The sequence below is a fragment of the Balaenoptera acutorostrata genome, chromosome 3 (genome assembly GCF_949987535.1).
Source record: "Balaenoptera acutorostrata chromosome 3, mBalAcu1.1, whole genome shotgun sequence".
NCBI classification, from domain to species: domain Eukaryota; kingdom Metazoa; phylum Chordata; class Mammalia; order Artiodactyla; family Balaenopteridae; genus Balaenoptera; species Balaenoptera acutorostrata.
This window is the reverse complement of record NC_080066.1, coordinates 62,239,899-62,265,922: the sequence shown is the minus strand read 5'-3', so window position 1 is coordinate 62,265,922 and position 26,024 is coordinate 62,239,899. Positions and strand designations below refer to the sequence as shown.

Genomic DNA, 26,024 nt, shown 5'->3' with positions numbered 1-26,024 from the left:
TTGTTGGTTACTGGATCCCCCGCCCACCCCCCTTATATTGTCCAAATCCTTCTTTATTCAGAGCCCTGACCTACCTCTTCAGGAAGCTCTCTCTGATGCCTTCGGCCGTCCCTGATCTGAGTCAGAACCTGATGGCGTCCCCAGTTGCTCCCTTCTACTTGGCACACATTCCTGGCTCTGTGCGGGGCTCCGGCTACACAGAGACTGCTCAGCATTGCCTGTAACATCCAGCAGGAGGCTGGGGTGGGGAGGAGCACTGGTGTAGGAGCCCAGAGGGAGCAGAAATTCCTGCCCTGGGGCCGATGAGGCAACACTTGAGCTGCACCTTGAAGGGGGAGGCTGGAGATGAGGGGGTCTTGGGGTCAGAGACCAGGCTAGGAAGGGCCTTGAATGCCAGGTAGGGAATCATGGGATCTGGCCTCCCTTTGCAGGTGGAGAGCCCTGGGGAAGAACTCCTCCCCCCACCCCCATTGGGTGGCATCCTCCTGAGAGCAGACCCTCCCTGTAATGCCTGGAGCCCTCCACCCACACCCTGTGCCCTATGATCTTCTACTTGTCCTGTAGATTTCTGCTCTAAGGACACTTCCTCAGGCAAGCCTTCCCTGACCGCTGTCCCTGCTCTCAGAGCCCCCTCAGCCCAGTGTGGAGTGGGCTTCCCCCCTGCCTCCCCACCGGTGTGACCACTGATTGCTCACCAGGCTTTCAGACCACTGAGGGCAGGAATCAGAAGGGATTGGTTGTCCCCTGCATCCCCAGCTCCCAGCCCAATGCTTGGCACAGAGTAGGTGCTCAATAAATGTTGATTGATTATGTGGATGTATGTAGGGGCACAGAGCCATGAGTCCCAGGCTGGACGGTGGGGCTGATTGGGGAGGGGGAGGCATGGACCTCCAGTGAGGTGGGGCAAAACCTGGGTCCCAGTTGAAGCTGTGCTTCCTTTGTGTGTCATTAGGCGGCTCTTTAAAGAGCCGTTTGCTGGAACAAAAGCCATCTCTGGCAGCCCCTCAGTGGGCAGGCTGGGCCTCGCTGGCTCCCTTTGGAAATGCTTTGAGAACAGGTGGACTGAGCCAACTTGTCACCCCCAGGCTGGCTGGTGACTCTGGGGAGTGGGGGGCAGCCACAGGGGCGGGACAGTGGGAGGCAGGGCGATTGGCGGATCCAGCCCTGACCTCAATGAAATTATTTTTAAAACCTGCAAGAGAAAGGGGATATTTTTAACCTTTGTTCCATCAAGGCATCCCAAGGGAAAAAGAAGGAGGAAGGAGGCAGATAGAGAATTGGGAGAGGGGCATGAGCAGAGGCATGAGCAGAGGTGGGGGCTTCCAGGGGAGGATGTGTAGCCCCAGAGAGCCCTGAGGACAAACTTTTTTGTCCCTAGCCCTTTTAAATTTTTTAAAAGCTCCAAACAGCAAAAGGGACAGTGGAGTTCATTATATCGAGTTATCTCCTCCGTTTCAGGCAAAGATCAATCTTCCGAGTCTTGCAGCTCCAAGGGGGAAGGGAAGAGAAGGAAAACGGGAGGCGAAGGAAAAAGCTCCCTGGACCAATTTCCGCTGGCTAACACGATTACTTGGCTGCCAGGCAGCAGTGCCAGCTGTTGGCAGGCATCCTGGCCCCCTGCCAGTCATGCTCAGTTGCCGGCTGCCCCCCAAGTTTCCCTCCTGAATGGGACAGGTTGGCAGGTGTGAGAGCCCCAGTTCCCCCCTGGGGCGGGGCTGCTGGGCTTGGCATCCCAGGGAGGCCTCAGGCCCCACTGCTCTTGAGTGTGCATCCGCCACTCCAGCTGGCCTTGTCCCAGCTTTGTGCCCACCTCCCTGCCTTTGCTCAGAGGGTCCTGCCCTGCTGGGTGTGCCTTCCGGCTCCTTCCCACTTCATATGGCAGCAGACTGTGTAGAAAATAGAACCACAGGCTTTGGAGCCAGATAGAGCTGCCTCTGCCTCTTCATTCTTTCATTCATTTATTCGTTCATTCATTCAACAAATATTTACTGAGTGTCTGCTATGTGCTGAGTACTGCACCTAGTGAGAGGTGGATATAGAGCTGAACAAGATGGACACGGTCCCTCCCTGCCTTACTGGGTTTGTATTATGATGAGGAGATCCATGAGAAACAAGGACTAAATCAGCAAGATAATGTCAGGTAGGGATAAAGTCTATGAAAGATGGGAGAGATTGGGGTGCATGGGGATGACCAGGGAAGATAAAGGAGGTCCCACTTGACCAGGGTGATAGGGAGGTCTGGGGAAAGAGCATTCTGGGCAGCAGGAGCAGCAATGACAGAGTCCCCGAAACTGGCCAGTGTGGGAGGGGGCCAGATTGTGGTCGAAGGTGAGTTCTGAGCAGTGGGTAGGCTTTGAGGAGTCTAAACTTGATTCTCTCTGCCGTGGAAACCTCTTGCTATGGCTGGAGAGTGACAGGATTCCATTTGTACCATCCTGTGGCTGCCCTGGTAGTTTGGGGCCAGGGTGGGATCAGGGAGCCTAGAGAGGCAGGAGGCTGCTGCAATTATCCAGGCAAGGGCTGACAGGGGCGGGAGCAGATGAGCCGGGGAAGCGGGCAGGTTCTGGATGTGTTTACGGGGTTGAACTGACACGGTGTGTTGATGGCTTGGGTGTGGGGTGAGAAAGAGAGGAGTCAAGGCTGAGGGAGATATAATTTGGGGGATAAAAATTAAGAGTTCTCTTTTGGACAGGTCTGTTAGATGAGCAAGTGGAGATGACAAATAGGCCTGTGGATACACGCAGCTGGTGCTCAGGAGAGGGCTGGGGCTGCAGAGAGATCTGGGGGCGTGGCTGGGATTTAAAGCTACATGTCCGACCCAACAGGGAATGCGTACGTAGGAGAGAGCAGAGAGCCCCAGCCAGCCCTGTGGCCTCGGATGTTTGGAGGCTGGTGGGGTAAGAAGGGAGGAAAGCCTGGGAGCACAACCAGGAGAGGCTGGTCGTGGGAGCCCAGAGATAAAGTGTTTCCTGATGGAGGAAGCAGTCAGCTGTGTCAGAGAGTGACCACTGGGTTTGGCAAAAATGAGGTTTCTGGGAACCTTGATAAAGAGCAGTTTTGTGGGATGATGGGGATGGAAACACAATTGGAGAGGGAGTGAGGGAGAGCCAGAGGTGAGGGAGTGGAGACTGAGACACTTAGTAGAGAGAGCTCTTGAGTTTTGCTATTAAAGGGAGCAGAAAGATGGAAGGGCACATGGATTGAGGAATCTCCTTCCCTCTCTCCCTTTGTCTTTTCGTCCCTCCTTCTCTTCTTCCCTTTCTTCCTTCATAATATTGAGGCAAATTGATATGCTGTTTACCAGCTGTGTGACCTTGGGCAAGTAACTTAACCTCTCTGAGCCTCAGTTCCACATCTGCAAAATAGAGATGACAACCCAGATGTTACTGGATCTGGCACCTAGTAGGTACTCAGTAAATGGGAATTGTTCTTAAGTAGGCATTCACCTGAGGAAATGGTCAGCTTGGCATTGGCACAGGCATTTTTGGAGGACAACTTGGCAGTGAGTATCAAAATTTAAAATGTGTATACCTTTTGACCTGCTTTTTAGAAATACATGTGTACAAAGAGGCGGGCTTTTTTTCCAGCAATGTTTGAAATAAGAAACTGGAACCCCCTAAGTACTCATCCTGGGAGGTCTGATTACATAGGTGAGGGTATGTTCACCACGTGGAGTTCCTCCATGTAGCACCGAGCATAGTGGGGCTCTGTTTGGAGCACAGACACTGGCGCTTCATGGGCTCAGCCACTCCCTAGGCTGGGCGTTCTTGGGCAGGTTATTCTGCACTTTGGTTTTCTCATCTACAAATTAGGCTAACAGCAGCACCCATCTTGGGGGGTCGTTATGAGAATTAAATGGGTTAATACATACAGTGCTCAACCCAGTATCTGGCACATAGTAGGTGCTCAGTGAGTACAAGCAGTGATTATTGTTATCTTTATGTACAGACAGGGAAAGATCTCCAGAATCTATTAAGTGAGGAACGCGATTATACACCAGCATAGAGACCATACTCTCTGGCGCGTAACTGCAGGTTTGTTCTCTGTGTAAACACTTGTGCACCTCTCTGCATGTCTGTGCAAATGCATAGTGAAAGTTTCACACCAGCCGGGCAGTCAGGACCTCTGGAGACGTGGTTGGGAGTGAGAGCGTGTTTACCCTACAAATATCTGTATTTGAAGCTCTTAACAAGAGAATGCTTTCATGTATAGGCACACCTTGGAGATATTGTGGGTTTGGTTCCAGACCACCACAATAAAGTGAATATTGCAATAAAGTGAGTCACGTGAAGTTTTTGGTCTCCCAGTGTATATAAAAGTTATGTTTATACTATACTGTAGTCTATTAAGTAATAGCATTATGTCTGAAAAAACAAAGTACATACCTTAATTAAAAAATACTTTATTGCTAAAAAAATGCTAACCATCATCTGAGCCTTCAGTGAGTCATAATCTTTTTGCTGGTGGAGGGTTTCAAATATTGCAAGAATTACCAATATGTGACACAGAGACATGAAGTGAGCAAATGCTGTTGGAAAAATGGTGCTGACAGACTTACTCAATGAAGGGTTGCCACAAACCTTTAACTTGTAAAAACCACAATATCTGTGAAGTGCAATAAAACAAGGTACGCCTGTATTACTTGTATAGTAATAAGACTACAATATGTAAAAATAGTAAATTTAGTCTCTACCTCCTCCAGGAAGCCTTCCATGACTGCCCTGGCCCATAACCCACACCTATCGGATCTATTCAATATAAGCTGACCTGCTGTGGCTGCTTTGAATCAGCCGTGTGTGCACATGAGTGTGGTCTCCTCAGTCAGCCTATGAACTCCTTGAGGGTGTAGACTATGCACCTTGCAGGCCAGACACATCTGGACTAGCAGTTCCCAAAGTGTGATCCCCAAATGGCAGCAACAGCGTCACCTGGGAGCTTCTTGGAAATGCTGATTCTCAGGCCCCACCCTGGACCTGCTGAATCAGAAACTCTGGGGGTGGGGTCCAGCATGCCATGTTTTCATAAGCCCTCCAGGTAACTCTGATGCACTTACTGGTATTGATGAGGAAATCAAGGCACAGTGAGGGGAAGGGCCAGCCCAGGGTCATGGGGCGAGCCAGTGACAAAGCTGAGATGACCAGGTCAAGGTCCCAGTTGGAGATGAAGGAGAGGGCCTGGGTGCTCCCTGTGGCCACCACATCTGACCTCAGGAGGGAGAATTTGAGGTTTAGTCCTGTGTGTCCAGGGGCCAGAGAACCCACAGGTATGGGTAGGTGGAGACAGCTGCTCTCTGTTTATGGACACTCGGGCCTGCCACAGGGAGCACCCCTCCCCCCAGCTCCATCCCTCCTGAGGCCCCTCCCCAGCCAGCTGCAGCCAGGCACTTGCTTTACAGAAAGTGCATTCTTGACTCCCTGGAGTGAGTCTGGCATCTTTTGGCTGCCCAGTCTCCTGCTCCCTCTGTCCCCGGCCGGCCGGCCGGCCGTGGGCAGAGGTTTGGTGGGGTTGATTGCTGGATGGGTCCTGTGCGTGAGGAGTCTGCTGGTCTCCATCTGACTGCGGTCTCACCCCTTCTCTGCTGTCTCTCTGCAGGTGTCCCTCTGAAGAGGCCCTGAGCCCGCTCACGCTAAGCCCCCCGAGAGGTAAGCAGCAGCGGCTGTCTGGGTTGGTGGATGAGGCTGGGCCCTGGCCCTCTCTGCCACCATTTCTCCTCTTCTATCTCCTGGAGCCCACCTTTGCCTTCCTCCAGCCATGCTCCTGGGGGTCCTGTTGAGTTGCAGGGTGAAAAAAAGGGTTTGGGAATCAGCTTTGGGGAAGAAAAGAGGAGGATGGCTCCTTGGTCTGAGGGGTCAGGGTTATGGGCGCTGTTGGGGTTTGGGGGCTGCTGGCGGAAGCACCAGCCAGGAGTGAGACCCTGGAGGGACCCTGGAGGCCCCTCACTGAGCAGGGGGCAGAGCTGTGGGCCACTCAGGGGGGTGGGCCTGCCTGTCGGGGGCAGGCCAGGGCCTAAGTTAGGCTGTAGGTGCTCTAGGTGGTCGAGCTCAGGCTTTGGGGGCCTGGCCGTGCTCTGCAATGAATGAGCATTTTGGGAACACGATTCCTGGGTCTGGGGAACACTGTTTGATGAGGGGCTGCACGGGCAGGCCCCAGCAGGTCTCGGGCAGACGCTTTCCCTCCCCCCAGCTTCCTGTGTCTCCTCGGACTTCAGTTCCAAGGAGGCTTTGCTGAGTGGATGATTTTTAAGAGGGCTCTGGCTTTAATTTGGCGTCAGGGGGCCCAAGTGTGTCTGCCGAGTCAGCCTCGCCTCCACACGCAGGAGGCAGCAGAGGGGTGTGAAGTAGGGGAGGTGGCACCATTCCCCCCCAAGCCTTTCACAGCGATAGCAGCAGCCAGTGGGGAGCAGTGGGGGACTTGAGGGCGGGCCTCCCTGGTTCTCCACCCTCGTCTGGCAACCTAACCTTGCTACACAGCCCAGGACAGGGTTAACTGAGATGACCAGTTGGAGTTGTGGCTTCACCCTTGTCTGTGCGACCCACTCCTCCGCATTTCCTCATCTCTGAAAGGGGGCTCCTCACAGTGTATCCTTCCGGGCATTATGTTGTATGGAGAAGGACTGGTACAGAGGCTGGCACACAGTTGATGCTCAGTAAATGTTAAAAGACACACCAGTTATTTTGCCTCATGGACTGAGTTCTGTGAACACAGAGCCCAGGGCCAGGCACGGGGTGGGTCTGGTTATTGGGAAGAGTCTGCAGGACTCTGGGGAACAGAGAAGAGCAGCCCATGGCGGCTCAGACACCCCTGCAAAGGCCGGCGCAGGCTTCCTACCATTCTTGCGAGGGAAAACTGTGCCCAGTGGACCCAATCCAGGCAGACTGCCTGGAGGAGGGGTGTTAATTGTTATTAATTTGCCATGGTTGATCACCTCTTTTAAGTCTACAAGAAACATTTTTCACACTTTAATTAGCTCATTAATCTTACCAACAACTCATGAGAGGGAGCAGTTTGTTCCCTTCCTAGAGGTGGAAAGGAGCCTAGAGCTGAGGCTGAGAGGTGGGGATGGACCCTGGTGGCCAAGGTAGGATTTGGCTCTGGTTCTCCCTCCAAGTCCCACAGTCTATGTATCACTCTCCAATACTCTGCACCTTTCCTCCCAGTCTGGGGCCTCCCAAGGGGAGAGGCATGGTTGGAGGGCACACCTTTGGCCACCATGTCCCCTGGCCAGGCCCCCAGGAGCTGGGGTCTGCCCTCCAGAGAAGCCGTGGCATGTGGGGTGGGAGCTGGACTCCTGTCCGGACCAGGAGGCCACAATCAGCAGGGCTGCAAGCTGAAGCCACTTGGCTGCTCTCTCAGGTTCCCTCTCCGGGGCACATCTATCCTTCCTAGACATGACCCACTTCCCTCTCCTCTGTGCCTGCACACTGACAGCCCCTCTGCTTAGAGTTTGTCCCCGCCCTTAGGAGCTAGCCCACAGTAACTGCCCTTAGCTGCCCTCCCCAGCCAGCCATCCCTTGGGTGGCTGAGTGGGCTCTAGCCCCATTCAGTTGACTGAGAGCAAGCTCCAGGCGCTTGTCCCAGACGTGGGATTCAGTAGCAGGGATGCTACTAAGGGTAGGCTGGGAAGGGCAGGTTCAGATCCACAAGGCTGACCACAGACCTGAAGGGATGATGGCACACCTGGAACTGGCATCTGATGCATGTTTGATTATTTATGACTGCGGGATGGCCCGAGAAATCTTTGGAATAGAAGAAACCTGTGCTGGATCAGAGAGAGAGAGAGAGAGAGAGAGAGAGAGAGAGAGAGAGAGAGAGAGAGAGAGAGAGAGAGAGAGAGAGAGAGAGTGTGTGTGTGTGTGTGTGTGTGTGTGTGTGTGTGTGTGTGTGTGTGTGTGTGGTGCATGGGGAGCCTGGCGGGGAGGCATTATGCAAGTCTGGGAGCCACAGTTACAACAGCATCTGTCCAGGGGCAGAAGGAGGAGCTGCAGGTCCGCAGGTCACAGCAGGGCACGGGCTCCATCTGCAGTCAAGGCTGGGCGTGGGTGGTGGCCAGCCTTGGCCAATGCTCTGCCCCACGTGAAGCCACATGTGGGCACCAAGGGGTGTACACTCATCTGAGGGGACCAGAAGTGTGAGGGCCACTCCGGAAGAGGCCTGGGCCCACCCAGAAGAGCCCAGGAGGCCTGGGGAAAGGGTCTTGGCTGGATTGGTGGGCTTGCCAGGCACCCACCCTGACTCTATCATTGCTGCCAGAGTTCACTGGCCTTTTTCATGTGGGTCTGAGATGCAGACCCAAGCTGTGACTGCCCTCATTTCTAAAACAGGGGAATGATGGGGCTGGGTGTCAGGCCTATGCCCTAATTGACATCCTATTCTTGGGGGTGTAATTTTCAGCTTTAAGAAGTCAGAGTGTCTCTGCTTCAAATACTGCTCTGTTTCCTTGGTTTTCACCTCAGTCAGCTCAACACAGAAGGGAGACCCCATGGCCTTCTCCCTTCTCCCCACCAGATCTCCGGTCGTGGGCATTTCTGTGGTGCTGGGGGATGGACTTAGCAGAAAAGTATAGAGTTAAGAGCCCAAGTTCTGAGTCAGACCACCTGGGTTCATACTGTTGTCACCGCTTGTGAGCTGTGTGACTTTGAGCAAGTTTCCTAATGTCTCTGTGCTTCAGTCTCCTCATCTGTAAAATGGGCATAACAGTCGCTTCCTCACAGGGATGTTGGGAAGATTGGATAAGATGATGCATGAGAAGCCTTTAAACATGGCCTGTCACGTGGTGAGGACCCCGTCAGTGGAGCTATTATTATTGCCAGGATTGGTGGCCGGTTGCTCTTATGGGTGGGGCGGGCAGCAGAGCCAGCTGCAGCTGAAGCCAGTGGTATCTCTGTCCTCCAGCTCCTGTGGCTGTGGTTGGGGCGGCGGCTCTGGCTTCTTTTCTGCTGCCTTCCTCTGGGTATCAATTACTGAAGGCTGCCGGGGGCACTGCTGGTTGTGAGGTGGAGGCAGCTTGTCCCTGCTTTGGTGATTGGTGCTTTCAGCCACCAGGGTGGAGATGGGCACAGAGGGGTGAAATCCAAGTTGTGAGGAGATGGGGAGGCTGCTTTAATGGGGCTCAGGGGGGCAGCAGTGATAATGACGGGGCTGGCCTGAAAGGCCTGGCAGGTGGAGGTGGGAGACAGGGAGGAGAGAGGGGAAGGAGAAAGACCTGGCACATGCCACCTGCCAGGCACCTGGCACAGTTTTCACACACGTAGCATTGTTCATTCCTCATACAGGAGAGGGATGTCGCTAGCCCTGTTGCCATACGAAAAAGAGAGGCCCGTGTGGGGAAGGTGAGTTGACCCAAGTCAGAGAAGAGGCAGTGGTGGGATTGAACCCACCTGTGTCCTCTGCCCTGGGGGGCGTGCAGGGCACCAGGAACGGGTGGGGCTGTAGTGCTAGGCTCTGGCTGTCCCGGGCAGTGGTCATGCGTGGTCCTGGATGTGCGTGTGTGACTGCACGTCCTCCTCGCTCCCCGACTTCGGCTGGACACTTCTGGGAAACTGGGGCAGTGGGGCGGCTCCCTGACACCTCCTACGGTATTGGCATCTGGGGGCGGCTTTCCACATCGGAGCCTGGTGCCTGGGCCCAGCCTGTTCTCCTGCACAGGCCTCCCATGACTCTGTCCAGCCCCCCACCCAGCCTACCTGCCAGGAGGGGGGTGCCGAAGGTGGGCTGGAAGGTGCTCTGGGATAATAAAAATGATCAGTGGCTAAGATGTTGTATGCCAAGCATGGGTTAGTGATAATTTTATTATGCCTATTCTGCTGCTGCGGAAATTGAGGCCGAAGCGGGTGTAGTGACTATGCAGTTGTGGGGCAGGGTTCTGACCTGGGTGGTGGGGCCCAGCTCTGATTTTGCTCAGTGGGCAGTCCCAGGAGAGCCCCGCAAGGCCTAAGGAGTCAGGATCCTGCCCCAGCCCTGCTGCAGGCCAGGCCTCAGGGGGGCATGTGATACAAATCACCTCAACTGAACCTGCCGGCAGCTTCTTACTGTTCTTATATTACAGATGTGGAAGCTGAGCTGTGAAGAGAAGATGAGGTCTGCAAGGCCACATAGCTGGGAAGGAGTACACGGGGTGCTGTTCCCATTAGCTCTATCTGATCCCCTAGAGCTGCCCCTGGAGGTCCCTCCCTGGAGGCTGAAAGGAAGGGGCAGGAGTGAGGTGGTGAGGGCCGCAGAAAGCCCTTTTCCTGATGCGGCCATCACTCGGGCCCCACCCCTCAGCGAGGCTTTGGTCTCTGGCTTGGCTGGGAACTGGGAAGACTCTGTGGGCCAGGACTCAGGCAGGCCCCAGTGCAGCCCATCTGCCCTGGGCTCGTGGGGCTGTGGCGTGGCCGTGATGAATGGGCTCCTGGCAGGCTGAGCATTAATCATTATTGCCGGGCGGCGGGAGAGGCAGCTGCCTGAAATGTCTGCTCTGGGACAGCATCTATCACCACCAGGCCTGGCTGGACCGGGAGGGTGAGGGGGCAGCCAGGGGTGGAGGGGAAGGGGGCCCAGTCTGAGCGAGGAGAAACAGCCTTGACCTGGGGGTCATGTCTGAAGAGGCTCAGTTTGAGGACCCTCCTCATCCCCCCGCCCCCCATTTGTATATCTTCTTTGGAGAAATGTCTTTTCACTTTTGGATTGGATTATTTGGTTTTTGGTGTTGAGTTGTAGGAATTCTTTATATATTCTGGATATTAACCCCTTATCAGATATATGATTTGCAAATATTTTCTCCCGTTCACTAGGTTGCCTTTTCACTTTGTTGATTGTTTCCTTTCACACGCAGAAGGTTTTAAGTTTGATGTAGCCCCATTTGTCTATTTTTGCTTTTGTTGCCTGTGCATTTGGTTTTATATCCAAGAAATCATTGCCAGGTCCAATGTCTTGAAGCTTTTCCCTTATGTTTTCCTTTAGGAGTTTTATAGTTTCAGGGCTTACATTTAGATTTTTAATCCATTTTGAGTTAATTTTTGTATATGGTGTACCATAAGGGTCCAACTTCATTTTTTTTTTGCATGCGGATGTCCAGAAACTGAACATAGGCTGTAGCAACTGCAAGCTTCTTCTTTCTTGTGCAATATCTATATACCTGGGTCCATCAGGCCTACATCCTTTCCACCTGGGGAATGACTGTTGCCCTGGCCATGAGTCCTTCCTTCTCCCCTCTTTAGGCACTGCTGTACCCAGGCCTGGTTAGGCAGGACAGGGGCCTACGGCCCCACTAGGGTGGTGTGGACCACTGCAGGGATGCAGGCTTCTTCCCCGCCCATCTCCAGGGCCGCTGGGGCCTCTGGGTGGATTCAGGGGCTCTGTGACGGGACAGATACCGGTGCCCAGTGACAGTGCACTCAGGAGGACTTGGGCAGGACCAAGGGCCCAAAGAGTCAACACTGGACGTTGGTCTGTGGGAAGAAAGAAGGTCCCCAGTGGGGCAACTTAGGGCTCTGGCCTCATTCTGCCCCAATCTTCTGGTGACTTAGATGAAGGCACAGAGTCCCACGTTTGCCAGTGAGAGGTGGTTCTCACCTTGGGTCCTCAGCAGATGGAAGCTCTGGGCTAAAATCCACCAGACCAAATGGAATCTTAGAGGTAGAAAAATGAAGTCCTGCACTTGGGTACAAAAACTCAATGGCCAGGGGATGGGTGCAGGAAGGGGACAGGGCCACTTTCACACACACTGCAGCAGTGCTGTGCTGGAGTCAGCTCGCACACCTCCTCCTCGAGGTGTGTCCATTGGCACATGTTCAGGAATCTTGCGAGCCAGTGGTTCAGCACAGGTGTCCCAGGTGTCCTGACTTCCCCAGGCCTGGCAGATGCAGGCTCCACCTCTGACAAGGCTGCCCGTGGAGCCAGGGGGTTAAACAGTCTTCCACTAGCTTTCTGTGTGACCCAGGCAGGACTTTTCCCCTCCCTGGGCCTCAGTTTCTTCATCTGTAAAATGACCACTGTTTCCTTCCCATAGGGGAATTTTGAGGGTTCAACAAGATGATGGCTGTAAGTCTGTCTGTGGGGAGTCAGTTGTGCTAAGTGTGGGCTGTGAGCCCGAAGGTTCCCGGGGACCACGAGTCCACTCCCTGAGCTGTATGGGGAAACGGATACCCTCAGGCTCATATGGCTGATCCAGGACTCGGACTCCAGTCCCTGAATCCCCCATCCAGGGCTCTTTGTCCTATTCAGGTCCTGGCACAGGAAATCAGCTAAGCTCAATTAGACCTGTCTCTGGACTGGGTACACCCAAACCAGCTTGTGATACCCAGGCGGGAGCCCCACCACCTGGAGGGGAGTGGTCATGAGGGTAAATCCTTCTACCCTGATCCTCCACCATAGCCTACGTGACCGGTGGGAGGACGGAGAGGAGGCCAGGACTCCATCTAAGGCTCCCCCAGGGTAGGTAGTAACAGGGGCCACCTGCCATCTGGGAAGCACCTACTGTGGGCTGGGTGTGAGCTTTGTGGAGACCTGCCAGGGTGGGATGTTGGGTGGAAATGGACCAGCCCCTGGCCATGAGGCTGGAGCCTGGCCCAGTGGGGGCTCTGGCCAAGGGAGGCTGTGGGGTACTTCCGGCCCTTGGGAGCTCGTGGCCCTCTTCCTCATTATGGAATGGTGGCTTCGTGTGCCTCGCTCCATTTGCCCCTCACAGTAGCCCACAAAGTGGGTGCCAACCTTATCCCCACTTTACTGATGACGAAACTGAGCTCAGAGACGTGAGCTCTAAGCTGGAAAGTGGCTCTGCCACTGACTGCTTGTGACCTTCAGCTCTCAGCTGCCGCATCTGAGCAATGAAGACTCAGACAGATGCCTTTGGGGGAATGTGTTTGACTTCAGATATATATTCTGCTAAGGACGCTGAAGTGTCAGAGTATCCACAGCTTTGAAGATTTGACAAGTCCAAGGAAGGGCCCTGATCACAGTCTGTAGACCAGCGAACCCGAGGCAGACAGAATTAGAGTTAGGTCTTTGGAAGTCACCCCCTTTCCCGCCTCATCCCATCCGCTCCCCCCAGCCCCGGGTAGGGCTTGCCCCGGCTGCTCCGAGCCCTCTCCAACGCCCCCTGAGGCTCAGGTCCGAGCCAGCAGTCACTGGCGATGTGGGTCTGGCTGTGTGTGTGTACGTGTGCACACACCTGTGCTGGGGTGAGGGACGTGCCTGGAGGGAGCCAGGGAAGCCGAGCAGACTCTGTGGCTACTGGGCAAGAGGAGGCCCCCCACCCCTCCCCACTCCTGCTCCAGGGGGCAGTGAGTGGGAGATGCCCTGGGTGAGGGTTTGTGCCCACTATATATAGCTTCTCAGACACACACACCCAGCTATTTCTGTGTTCTTCCTCCTACTGAGGCAGGGGGGAGGGGAGAGAAAGTAGTCCATCTAAAAATATAACCCGGGGAAAATATCACAGCGCCAGAGCCGGAGCCTGAGAGATCTGTCTCATTCTCTCGCCTCCCACCCCCGCGCCCCGACTTACCTCACAGCCGCCTCAGCTCCCTTTGGAACCTTCGAGATGTGGCCTCCTCCCCAACCTATGCTGCTTTCCCCTCTTGCCCGCTAGGTGGGGCTGGGGTCTCCCTGCCCCCATTTCACAGATGAAGAAACTGAGGCCTGGAGAGGGCTGGCTTCGGTGGGGCCGCAGGCTCCCAGACACAGCACTTTCTGCTGATGGCCCCTTGGGATGCCCAGGTGTCCCCAGCGTCTCCCCACCCTGTTGGGCCTTGGACTTGGGTGGCAGGGTTCAGGCGTGACTCTGCACTCTCTTGCTGCAACATCTCCCTCGGAGCCTCGGTTTCCTCAGCTACAAGGGGGATGATGGTACCGTGTACCTGGTAGGTGGTGGTGAGGATAGAACAAGAGGTGCAGGTGAAGGCTGTGACCCGGTGCCAGTAAGTCAGGCCCCATCATCGTTGTTCCTATTACTACTATCATCCTTGCCTTTTTCCTGGCCCGGAGTCCCTCTTTTCCTGAGGCTTGGAGTCCTCTCAGCCCCATTTCCTGAGGCTTTGCTGGGTACAGAGTAGTTTAAAAAATGACTTTATCCCTGGGAGCTTCCTGAGGGCAGGATGGCTCTTATCAGGTCTGCATCCCTGTGTCCAATGGGAAGCAGGCCTGCCCACCCCAGCCTTCAGTAGCTGAAGATGGTTGTATTTAAATTTGCTGAGGAAGGCGGGGCCAGTAGAAGGGTGATTAAGGGTGATTAAGCACCTGCCTCAGGCTAGGCTCCTGCTACCGGGGCAGGTCAGATGGGTCAAGTGGGGTGAGGTGTTGCCACCCCCATTATAATGATAGGAACCTGGAGCTCAGAGAGGGAAAGCCATAGTCCCTGGGTCACAGAGCTGGGACAGCGGACCTGAAACAGAGGCTGCCTGACTCCCCTGGGATCCCAAGTCTCCGGGTTATAGGGGCCCCTCACTTGCCTGTCTCCCCTTCTGTGGACTGCAGGAGCCTCTTGGGGTACCTCTGTGAAGGTTTAGCCCCCCACCCCATGCTCCTTCCTGGTGCTTTATGTTGTCTTGCTGCCACCTGTCTCTGAATCTTGCTGTGCAAGGGGTCCAAGGCTTCTGCGGCTGGGAGAGTGCACCCCTGGATTATTTAATGAACACCTGGTGGATGCCTGTGTGATGGTTTGGTGTGAAAATGTCAACCTATCTAAAAGTGGAGAGACTAGTCTACTGAACTCCACGTTCTCATCAGCGAGCATCAACTCATGACCAGACTGGTTTCCTCTATACCCACCTACTACCCACCACCACTGGGTTATTTTGACATCGTATAATTTTATCCATAAACGTTTCAGTGTGTATCTTTAAAAGGTAAGGACCCTTCAAGAAACATAACCATAATGCCATTACCACACCTTAAAAATTGAATGTTATCTCGCACTTGGTATTTATTACCTGATTCACTCTTCAAAAAAGCCCTGAGGTAGGAGTTAGCATTGCCATTTTATAGATGAGGAAACTTGGAGCTCAGAGAGGTTTGGTGACTGGATTTAGGTCACACAGCTGGTAAGTGGCCAAGAAGGGATTTGAACCTGGGCCACCTGACTATAAAGCCAGTGCTCATTCCTCTTTCCTATGCCAGGCAGGGCCCAACTCTGCTCCTAGCCATTCCCAAAGGGTTGCCAAATCTTGTGACCCCAGCAGGGATCTGGGCATATTCTTGTCGGGGAGTGTCTAGTTCCTGGGCTTCCTGGCAATGCCAGAGTCCAGTGCAAGCCTCAGCACGGGTGTGTGCTCAGAGCGCAGGCTGCAAGGGAGTCCAGGCCACACCAGGACCAGGAGTGAGCTGTCTCCTCCGGCCAGTGCTGAGCTTTACAGGAGCACTAACAAGCCATTTAAAAAGAGCTGACAATACACTTTGTGGCTCCTATTTAAGATGTACTAAAAAATAAGCACCTTTTCAGGGAGGAAACTGAAGCATGTTGGGGTAAAATACGCCCCTGGTGTCACCTATGCACGTGTCACCCTGTAGGTGTTGTTTCGGGAGCAGCAAGCTCTCAGTCTCACCCTCCCTGTGTGGCCACAGAGGGTGGCACGTACCCGGTGAGCAGGTGCATTTGTCAGCATCGCCAGCTCTGTGGGGGAGAAGGAGGGAGGTCTGAAGCTTTGGGGGTGTTAGATGTCAGGGTGGAGTGGAGTGGGAGTCATGGGTGGAGGGCAGAGGATGTTCCCTGCTCCAGACCACCCATTTCACAGATGGAGAAGCTAAGGCTCAGATGGGCTGAAAAGTCCCAGGTCACACATCCTAAGAGGTGCTCCCAGCAGTTCTCAGACCCCCCCAAGCCCAAGGGGGACACTATATTCACAGTGGGTGGTCCTGTATCTCTCTCTTCCCTCCTCATCCCACCTCAAAGCAGACATTCTCAGAGCCTCAGACAGGCCCAGACTCTTGCACTGGTTCACTGTAACCTTGGGCATACCCTGCTTCTCTACACCTTAGTGTCCATATCTGTAAAATGGGGAGAGCGATGACGCCCAGATGGGACGAGGGGAATGGAGGGTTTCACAGTTTGTTGGGGTGACCCCTTACCTCCTTGAAATGCCCTCAGCTGACACGGGGGCTCCCTCCCCTTCCCTCCTCCCTCTCTTCCTTCTTTCCTTCCGCGAATATTTCTTAAGTACCTACCACAAGCCAAGCACTGTGATGGACACTGGGGACACAACAGTGAACAAACAAAAATACAATCAAAGCAAAATAATAAAGGGTCTGGCTGCTTCATGAAGTTTATAGTTGAACAGAGGAGACTAAAGCTAAATAAAGAATCACAGCACTGTTGGAAAGCCACTGTGTACACACTAGCAAGGGGCGGATATGCGGTGCTGTGAGAGGATTTAAGAGGGGATGGATCAGGTCCAGGAGGTCAAGGAGGGCTTCCCTGAGGAGGTGACACATGAGCTGAGCACTGCAGGATGAACATGTGAGCTGAGAGGGTGGCAGGTGGTGGCTGGAGGGATGAGGGCAGGAGGTAGAGGGAATAGCACGTGAGCTGAGAAGGATGAGGAAAGCCCAGTGTGGCTGGAGTGGAGAAAGCCAGGGGAGGAGTAGTGGGAAATGGGGCTGAAGGGGGCTGGGCCAGGCCTCCATGAGGGCCGAGGGGGGTTATACACTTACATTTGTGGTATGAACAGATTTCTGGCTGTTATGTGGGGAAATGGCCTGAATTTGAGTCAAGAGTGGATTGGAGAGGTAGTTAGGGGGTGAAGGTGAACATCCAGGTGAGAAGGGCTGGTGGCTTGGACCAGGGTGATGGTCTGGGGTGCCCACTGGCTGTCCTCCCCAGTTATTCCTTCTGGGCCTGCTGACCCAGGAAAGTCCCTGCAGGTGTCCGGGAGGGACAGTGCTCTAGGACTTGTCATCCAGCAGGGGGTGAGGTGGGTGCCTTTGGAGATGGGTCTCCTTCCTTCCCTGGGAGGTGGGGAGGCCCTTCTGAGGTCAGGCATGAGAGGGGGTCATGGTGCAGGGCCCACTGGCCCAGGGGGCACACTCTCTGAAATGCAGCTCAAGAGGCAGCCGGGGTGTGAGAGCATGAGTGCGTTGAAGGTGTGACATCTGCCTTGTCTCCACTTAGAGATCTAACCTAGGGAGGAGCGGGTGCCCGAGAGGGGAAGGGAGCAGGAGAAGAAAAAAGTGGCTCGCTTTACTTAATTATGACTGATTGTGACAGCTTGCATCTTTAGTCTGAAAAGTATCTATGGGGTAAGGACTGCTTTTCTCAATTGGGATAATTATGTTAATTAAAATGCTTTCTTTATAGCAGTTCTGATTAATAAAAACAGTTTCACTGCTCTCTTTAACACTCTAACCTTCTGTTACATGGGGAAGGAGGCCCTTTCTCAGCAATTTATGGTTCTTCACGCAGATTCCAAGAGGCGACCTGCTGCTGGGTGGCCTGGTGGCAGGCACTTTGCTCACATACACATGGGGATGGATGCAGGGAGAGAGGGCAAGAGAGCAGACCTGGCAGGCGGCTGGACTGGCCATCGGGGCAGGGATGGGATGGGCACGTTGATGCTGAGTCTGCTGAAGAATAAAAATACCATTTATTTCTCTAATTGCTGTTTATTTCCTCTGGAAAACACAGGGATAATTAACGAGCTCCCAGTTAAGAAAAATTACATATGGGGGAAAGAGGTGACCGGGCCAGGAGTGGTTCTAGAATTGAGGGGTGAGCCTGGGGGATGACCCCATCCTGGCCTTGGTGGGTGGGAGTGGGGAGAGTTGGGGGAGGAGGGTTAGCTGGGGGGTAAGGAGCAGGGAGAGTTCCCTAATAAAGTGGGATGGTTGTTGATGTGCAGGGATGAGAGATGGAGTGAGGGAGGGACAGAGGGAGGGCAGGAAGAGGGGGAGGTGGGGATGACACCTGTTTCCCACTCCCAGTGAAGCTGAGCTGGAAGGTGATGAGAGCGGGGGCCTTGATGGCAGAAATCTGAGTTCTGGGCCTGGGTCTCCAGCGACGTGCTGTGTGACTCTGAGCCTGGCTTCACTGTCTCTCAGCCTCGATTCTTCACCTCTGCCTAGGCCAGGATCACAGATGCCGCTCAGGCAGAATCTGCTCCATAGGCGTGTGCATGTGTGCTTGTGTGTGTGTGTGGGTTGTGCTGGGAGCCGGCCCACTCAGCATGCTAGTGAGTATCCTCTTGGGTGCCCGTTTCTAGGTGGGCCTTGCACCCCACTGGCAGCTCTCCGGCCCGCTAGCCCTTGTATGGAGAGAGCATGGGCTGTATAACCTGCCCCGTGACTCCACTGCCCAGATGTACTGAGGGCAGAGCAGGGACTCTCCTCGTCCACTCCCCCTGAGGCCCAGCCGTGGCTGGGGGTGGGTCGGTCCCCACATGGCCCAACCAAAGCCCGGCTGTGCAGTGGGGTCTGAGCACCACTGAGGAGGGCCTGGGACTAGGTGCCTGTCTGCCGGAGCTCCCTTCCCACAGAGCAGCCTGGGCCCTGGCACAGAAGAAGCTGCGCTTGCCCTAGGCTCCCAGGGCTGCCTCTTCCTCTTCCCACCAGCACGCTGGCTAAGGTGGGGTCAGCTCAGCCCTCCCAGTCTGTCTGCCTCCCTTCCCTTCTCTCTCCTCCCATTATCTGACAGGCCCTGGGGCTGTCCCTCTACCAAGAGGGAACGTGTTTTTAAAGATAGGACAATTCCGACCCCTAAGACGTGGTGTGCTGATGGAGGGGTTTCAGGCACTGTGAGCAATGCCGGTGCGCCCCTTCTGGGCAGGACCGCCCCCTCACCTCAGCTGACACAGCTGGCTCTGCATGCATGTGGCGGCCCCTGCATGCGTGTGGCGGCTCCTGCATGCGTGTGGCGGCCCCCGCATGTGTGTGGCGGCCCCTGCATGCGTGTGGCGGCCCCCGCATGTGTGTGGCGGCCCCTGCATGCGTGTGGCGGCCCCCGCATGTGTGTGGCGGCCCCTGCATGCGTGTGGCGGCCCCGCAGGCCTGCTGGGACCTGGGCCTGCCACCCCTACCTCAGCCTGCCTAGGAGGCTGCCCCCCTCTCACCTCCACTGTATTTACGTGTCTATTTTATGATTTCAATTTTTAATGCCTCTGCTCTTTGAAGACGCTTAATGCTTTTGAGTGGAACATTTCCTTCCAGGACCTGAGCGCAGAGTGAGGACAGAGCAATAAATCAACTAATAACTGGAACCTCATTTTCTGCTCCACAGCAGAGAGTTAACCCCCGCCTCGCTGTATTCCTCTCGGAGGCGGGCAGCTTCGGGCGGGCGAGGGGGGCTCGTGATCTGAGCCGGGCTCCCTGCAGCTCACTGCTCAGACTTTCCCGCTGCTCCCCTCCTCTCCTCTCTTCTCCCAAGTGTCTCTCCTTCTTGCCTCTGTTTCCCCTCTTTCTCTTGTCTTCTCTTCATCTCTGTCCTTTATTTCTGTCCTGCTCAAAGCAAGCAGGAATAGAGGAGATGTCTGGAATTGGAGATTGTGGAGGGGACCCTGGGATGGTGTGAGAAAGCATTTGTTGAGAGTTTCCTAGGTTTGGGCACTGGCCCAGTTTTGTCCTGACTTGCTGTGTGACCTAACAGGAGCCTCTCTGAGCTTCCAGGCCACCAGCTATATAATAAATGGATCTCACCACATGGGCAGACGAGGATTTGATTTTTAACATCTAGGATAGACTTGACAGCAGAGGTGGGCAGTGCCTGAGATTCCCCCTGTTACTCCCCTGCCCATGGTGGCTTGGGGAGAGGAGAGGTGAGAGCCTCTCGGGCAGAGGGACTGGTAGTGATGGCTCTTCACTCCTTTTCTGTGCATGAGTCTGCATGTTCACTAATGCCTGCATCTGTATATATGTCTGTGTGTGAGTGTTTATGCATGTGTCTTGGCCTACAGGGTCATGAAGCACCACCACTGTTCACCTAAGATGACTTCTGACCCTCTGCAGGACTTGTGAAAGAGCTCACACGGGAACCACATCTGCATTGAGAGGCTGAATGGTGCAGGTCGAGGTTAGGAGCACAGACTCTGGAGGTCACACCGCCTGGGTGCAATTCTGGCTTTGCCATTTACTGCTGTGTGACCTTGGATAAGTCACTTAACCTCTCTGAGCCTCAGTTACCCCATCTGTAAAATAGAGATAAAATAGTGCTTCCCTCATAATTTTGTTGTACTCATTAATGAGTTAGTTGCCTGAAAAGTGCCTGGTACATAGTAAGTGCAATGTAAATGTTTACTGTCATTATTGTTTAAGACACACACACACAAAGCACGCTCCCCTCCCCCAACCCACTGACCATGAGACACCAGAGATGCAGTAGGCACATGTGCCCAGACCCACCAGCCTCCACCACCTGGTGTGCAACACAGCTTGCAAGTGAGGAGGAGCTCAGCGTCTATCAGAGCAGCCTGGGGAGGCTTCTTGGAGGAGGCGGTGCCAGTACTAGGTTCAGGTAGATAGGAGGGTGGACCTGCAAGGGCAGGAAGAATATTTGGAGAGTCCCAAGGCCCAGATGGTTGTGCTTACATTGATTCAGAGGGAAGCAGGGAGGGGAAGGACAAACATTTAGTAGGCACCTACTACATGCAGACATCTTGTATATGTTACCTCTCTGTGGAGATGAGGAAACTGCATCTGAGCACTGAGTTGTGACTTGCCCAGGGTCACCCAAGCTGTCTGTAGCAAAGGTGGGATTTGAATGCGTGTCTGTTTGACCCTGAAGGTCTACTCCACTCGTGGCTCAAGTCCCAGTGCTGCAAGGCTGGAGAAGGGCAGCCAGTCCAAACCCTTCCCCTACAATGTCCTGCTCTGCTGGACACCTCTGGTGACAGGAGTTCACTACCTTTCAGGGCAGTTTATGTCATTTTCACATGGTTGCACTCTAACCATGATATTCAGGCTCAGCCAAAATCCAGTTGCTATAGCTCATCCCTCATACACCATACACCTCCTCGGCCATGCCCTGCCCAATGGGCCCATGCTGAGTGGGCCCCACTGATGTGTGAAAGGAATGGAAAGTGCCCCATATTGAGTGCCTGCAGCGTGCCAGACGTGATGAACGGCACCGCCGCATTCCACCTGTGACCACGGTCACCCTGTGGAATAGGCTGGTGCCCAGTCCTGGGCGTTCAGTGTTCCACACAACCAGGTCCACCATTGGCATCCAGGGCAATCCGGAATAGTGCTCAGCCCCGAGTATTTGGTTTCCAGAGTATTTAAACAGATGATTCTACTAGGTTATAATTTTAGCACATTACAGCTGATGTCTTCTTGGGGCCATAAAACAGCAAACTTTTACTGCTAGAAGCAGCTCCCAGCAAGACGTGGGGAAATTATCATGTCATCAAGTCATCTGGGTAACAGTTACTGTTTTGGGGAGAGTGGAGTGTGTGGATATTTATAGACACGTGCACCCTCCCCCACGTGCAGACGAGCCTGCCTCCTCAGGGGAGAGAGGGTGCTGCTGGGGGAGGAGACCAGGGAGCTCGTGTCCATTCACTCAACAAGCACTACTGAGCACCTACTATGCACCAGGCACTGACGTGCAAACTCCTTCTGGCTGGTGGGTAAGGAAGACACAAACAAAATAAAGGCAAACAGGAGATTCGAAATTGCTAATGGTGCAGTGATGGGATGAATGGGGTCACCTGTGAGATGAGGCCCAGCTCCCTCTCAGGTGAGGGAGCACCTGCGGGAGGGCCCTGAGTGGGGAAGAGGGGACTGTGTGGTGGGAGGGAGGTGGCCTCACATGAGGGCATTTGCATGGCACTCTGGGGCTGTGGGGAGGAGCTGAGATGTTTTCCAAGGGGCAACGTCCAGCTAGCTCTTGATGGGTTAAGCTGGGGAGTGACTGATCTGATTTATGATTTAAAAAGAGTTCTCTGGCTGCCGTAGGAGGGATTAAGAGGGGAAACAGGGTAAGGCAGAAGTGATGGAAGCTTGGGCCAAAATGGTAGCCATGGAGATGGAGAGAGGCAGATGATTCCAGACCCATTGTGGAGGCAGAACTGGGAGTTGGGGGAAAGACATGAAGGAAGCAAGGAGGACCCCTTGATTTCTGACTTCAGCCACTGTGGCCATCTTCTGAGATGGGGAGGACCAGATGACGTTTGAGATTGAGAGTCAGATAGGAGTTTGGTTCTGACCACCTCCTGGAACAGAAATGTCCACTGATGGCTGGGTTCATAAGGCTGGAGCTCAGGGAGAAGGTTGAGCAGGGGATGGAGATGCGGGAACCAGAAGCTGTAGGTGGTGTTTATAGACATAGGCACTGTTCACCCAGGAAGAGATGTGGATGGTGGAGACAGAGGACCCAGGCCTGGGCCCTGGGCTCACCAACGTGGAGAGTTGTTGGAGGTGAAAGAGCCAGCACAGGAGCCTGACGGGGCATATCCAGGGAGAGCGAGGAAAGATCCACACCAGGATGGTGTGGCAACTCAGAAGCCAAGAGAGGGTTCCAAACAGAAGGGCAAAGTCAGCCATGGTCGAGGATGCTGCGAAGGTGGGTAAGATGGAGACATAGACACCGCCCTTGCCTTTGACAGCAAGGAGGCCATGGCAGGCTTGGATGAGAGAAGTGTTGTGAAGGGATGAACGAATCCAGCTTCAAGTGGGCTGAAGATAATGGGTGGAGAGAGAAGGGAGAAAGGGTGTAGTTGACTCTTCCTAGAAATTTTGTGAGGAGGGGAAGAGAAGTGGATGGAGTGGGGGCTGGAAGGGGGAGAGTCACAGGAAAATCCAAAGAATGTGTAAGTCCTGGACACCCTCTACCTAGCTGCCCTCAGCAGTGATGTTCTGTATAACTGTAATACACATCAAATATCAAACCAGGTCACTGACATTGGTACAAGCCACAGACCTTATTCAGATTTCCCAGTTGTGTGCGTGAGTGTGTGCGTGTGTGCATGTGCGTGTGTGTGCGTATGCGTCAGTACTGTGTAATTGTATTGCATGCGTAGCTTTGTAACCACCACCACCAGTCAAGACACAGCCTGTTCCATCACCATGAGGCTCCCTGTGCTACCACATACCCCTCCCCTCCCCCACCGTCCCTCCCCCGCAGCTACCACTACTTTATCCTCCATCTCTGTAGTTTTGCGATTTTGTGAGTATTATATAAATGGAATCATATAGTATAGAATCTTCTGAGATTGAGTTTTTTTTAAACTCAGCATAGTTAAGGAAGGAATTTTTAAAGGACGAGAGATACCAGAACATGATTGCTGCTGGGGGGGGATGATGGACCCAGTAGAGGGCAAGGTGGGTGATGTCAAGAGACGGCACAGTGGTGGGAGCCAAATTCTTGGGACCAGAGGTGATCGGTTCAGAGTCCAAGTGGAGCAACTAACCTTCGACAGGCAGCGTGACCCCTCCTCAGGCAGGAAGAAGGGATTCAGGCAGAAGCAGGCGGGCTTCTGGAATCTGCAGTAGGCAGATGAGGGAGTTCACATCTGCCGGCTTCTGCTTCCTCAGGGAGACTGAAGGGAGGGCTCAATTGAGAGTGATGGGTCAGACAGAGATGAGAGGTATGAGGTAAGTGGGGTAGGGGAGACATTGCCATCTTGGAGAGCAGGAAAGTGAGCCAGCCCGTGACACAAGCTGGGACTGCTGGGCAGTGCTGGGACCACTCAAATTCTGAGATTTTGAGCTCACGGAGGGCACAGCCTGCATGGTGGGCTCATTTTTTCCAATCACATTTGACTTTCCAGCTGTACGTGTCAAGAAGGTGCTAACTGGGTTCCTCCAGACATGGGTTTCATGAAAGTGTTGCCAAGGGAGAGAGGGGGGCAATGTGCTTGAAGGATTTATTATACTGATGGACCGAGGAACCCAAGCTAGGCAAAGAGAGTGAGGATGGAAGAGCAGTGGGGGAGAGAGGGAGGTGTGAAGGTCTCAGTGCTGGCAGAGGGCTAAGGAGAGGCACAGGTGGGGTGGGCTGGGAGGCTTGATCAGAAGCTGTGGTGGAGACAAGAGCCAGGCTACAGCCTGGGATGGAAGCTGGAGGGCATGAAAGCCAAAAGTCACTGGAGGCAGGAGGTCAGGGAACGGAGAGCCCCAGTGTTGGTCTTCCCTAGTGTGGTGAAGTCACCAAGAGGATGACAAGGGCTGAGACTCGGAGGGAGATGTGAGCCTTCGGTGGGTGAGGAGGAGTGGCCAGGAAGTTGGAGGGAAGAGATGGGCGAGGCACAGCCCAATGGGGTAGTCATCCAAAGGGCAGGAAAATTCTAGGTGGGAGAGGTTTGGAGCTGAGGTCTGGAAGGGACTCAGAGGAGCAGGGAGCACGTCAGCCTTCCCTGGCCTAGCAGAAACCATCTACAGAGTGTCACTGTGCACCCACCCCTCAGATGGGAAAATAGAGGCCCAGAGAGGTTAAACAAGCTTCAGAAATGATAGGCTCTGTGGAAGCTTAGCCAGGGCCCACTTGAAAGTCAGTGGAGTGGTGAGGAAGGTAGGTTCAGGAGCTAGCATGTTGCTGGGTTTGAGTCCTGCTTCCAACCACCTATAAGCTGTTTTCTAAACCTTTCTGGGCCTTTCTTCATTTGTGAAATGGAGCTAGTAACAGTGTCTACTCCAGAGGTGGGCACGAGGATTGAGTGAGTTAATACACACATTCTGTGAGTCCCGGAGCCAACCCTATTTACATATAGGGAAACTGAGGCTCAGAGAGAGGCATTGACTTGTCCAGGCCCCAGTGGTTCCCAGCTTCCCTGCCAGAGCCCACCACCCTGCTCCAGGGGTACCCCACCCACTGCACTGCCCCACTTCCTCCAAACACATGCTTCTGTCAGGGTCATCCTGGATACTCCAGCAGCCCCAGGAAGTAAGCAGGATGAGGGTCTCGTTCCCATTTGGCAGATGGGGAAGCTGAGGGCAGGATGGTGTCTTTTCTCCCTATGTATCCCAGAGTGCCAAGGGAGGGTAGAATCTTTACTATCAGCCAGTCTTTACTGTGGGGGACACAGAGTTGACACAGACACTTCCTGTCCCTGTGCCACAGTCTCACAGGGGAGACAGGACAAAATAATGAGGCAAGGTAGTAGCATTAAACAATGGAATACAAGGCAAGGAACAGTTGCGCAAGGTGACAGGGATATGGGGCTGGGAGATCTCAGAGGGGGAAAGAAGTCTGGTGACTGTGGTGGCGAAGGAGGAGCAAGGGTGTAGCTGGGTTTTGAAAGGTCGTGTGAGTTTAGAGAGAGGGGCATTTGGGGGTGGGGGGCGAGGAGAGGGAAGCTGTACTAGCAAAGACCCAGAGCGGGGGTGGGGAGGAGGCTTCCACTAGAGCAGAAGAGGTGGGAGGGCGAGGCCTTGCAGGCTGGCTCCTGTGATGTCTCAATCTTCTCCAAGACTGGTGAACCAGATGTCCCTAAGGCTTGTGAACAGATGCCAACAGTGGGAAATTGGCCAGTGGATTCTCTATGGCCCAGCACGCCTGAAGCCTCCAAGAGCTGAAGCAGAGGGGCCTGCAGGCTTGAGGGGGGCTATTGGCCCCAGGGTGCACTGGGCCAGCAAGCTCTGCAAAATGGGGCTACCCCAGCCGCCCCTTGCCTCTCCCAGGTGGGCTGGGTGAGGTGTCACAGCCCTGTGAAATCTTCTTCAGCGAAACAAAAGCTGGCACCGGGAGTGATGGGATGGAGGTGAAGGCTTTTAGACACCCAGCAGAAACCCAAGGCACGTCAGAAAGCAGAGTTTCGGGAGAACCTTTGATTTAGAGAACAAGGTTTTGTCATCAAACTGCTATCAGAGAACAGAGGCAGCCGGCCACGCCATGAAACTGAGCGCTGTAAACCTCATTAATCTGATGGCTCCGTGTTCAAAGAGGCACCTAATTAGAAAGAGCCGAGACTCTCCACTGGCTGGGTGGCCCATTGTTCCCGCTGGACAATTCACATCAGGTGACTTCAAAGCCCACTCCTCCCGTCCCTCGGCTGTGCGGCGCCAACTAACCAGCATTAGGAGCGGGCTGCCCTGGCTGGTGAGCTTGGCTGCGCTCACGCTCCGTTTGGTGCCAGAGCTGGGGGCCTCCACGCTGTTCTCTAGCTCCTGGGGTAGACGGAGCCAAG

General features: G+C 54.2%; 1 protein-coding gene across 1 annotated transcript in view; it reads left to right on the top strand.

Annotated features, from left to right (window-relative positions):
- LOC103010859 (uncharacterized) overlaps positions 1-19,951 on the top strand; it is a 97,625-nt gene extending 77,674 nt beyond the window's left edge. The window contains exons 4-5 of the mRNA XM_057542673.1: positions 5,593-5,642; positions 19,857-19,951. Coding sequence (XP_057398656.1) covers positions 5,593-5,642; positions 19,857-19,864 — 58 coding nt within the window. The 3' untranslated portion in view covers positions 19,865-19,951. The remainder of the gene's footprint in view (positions 1-5,592; positions 5,643-19,856) is intronic.
- Positions 19,952-26,024: the final 6,073 nt, after the last annotated feature.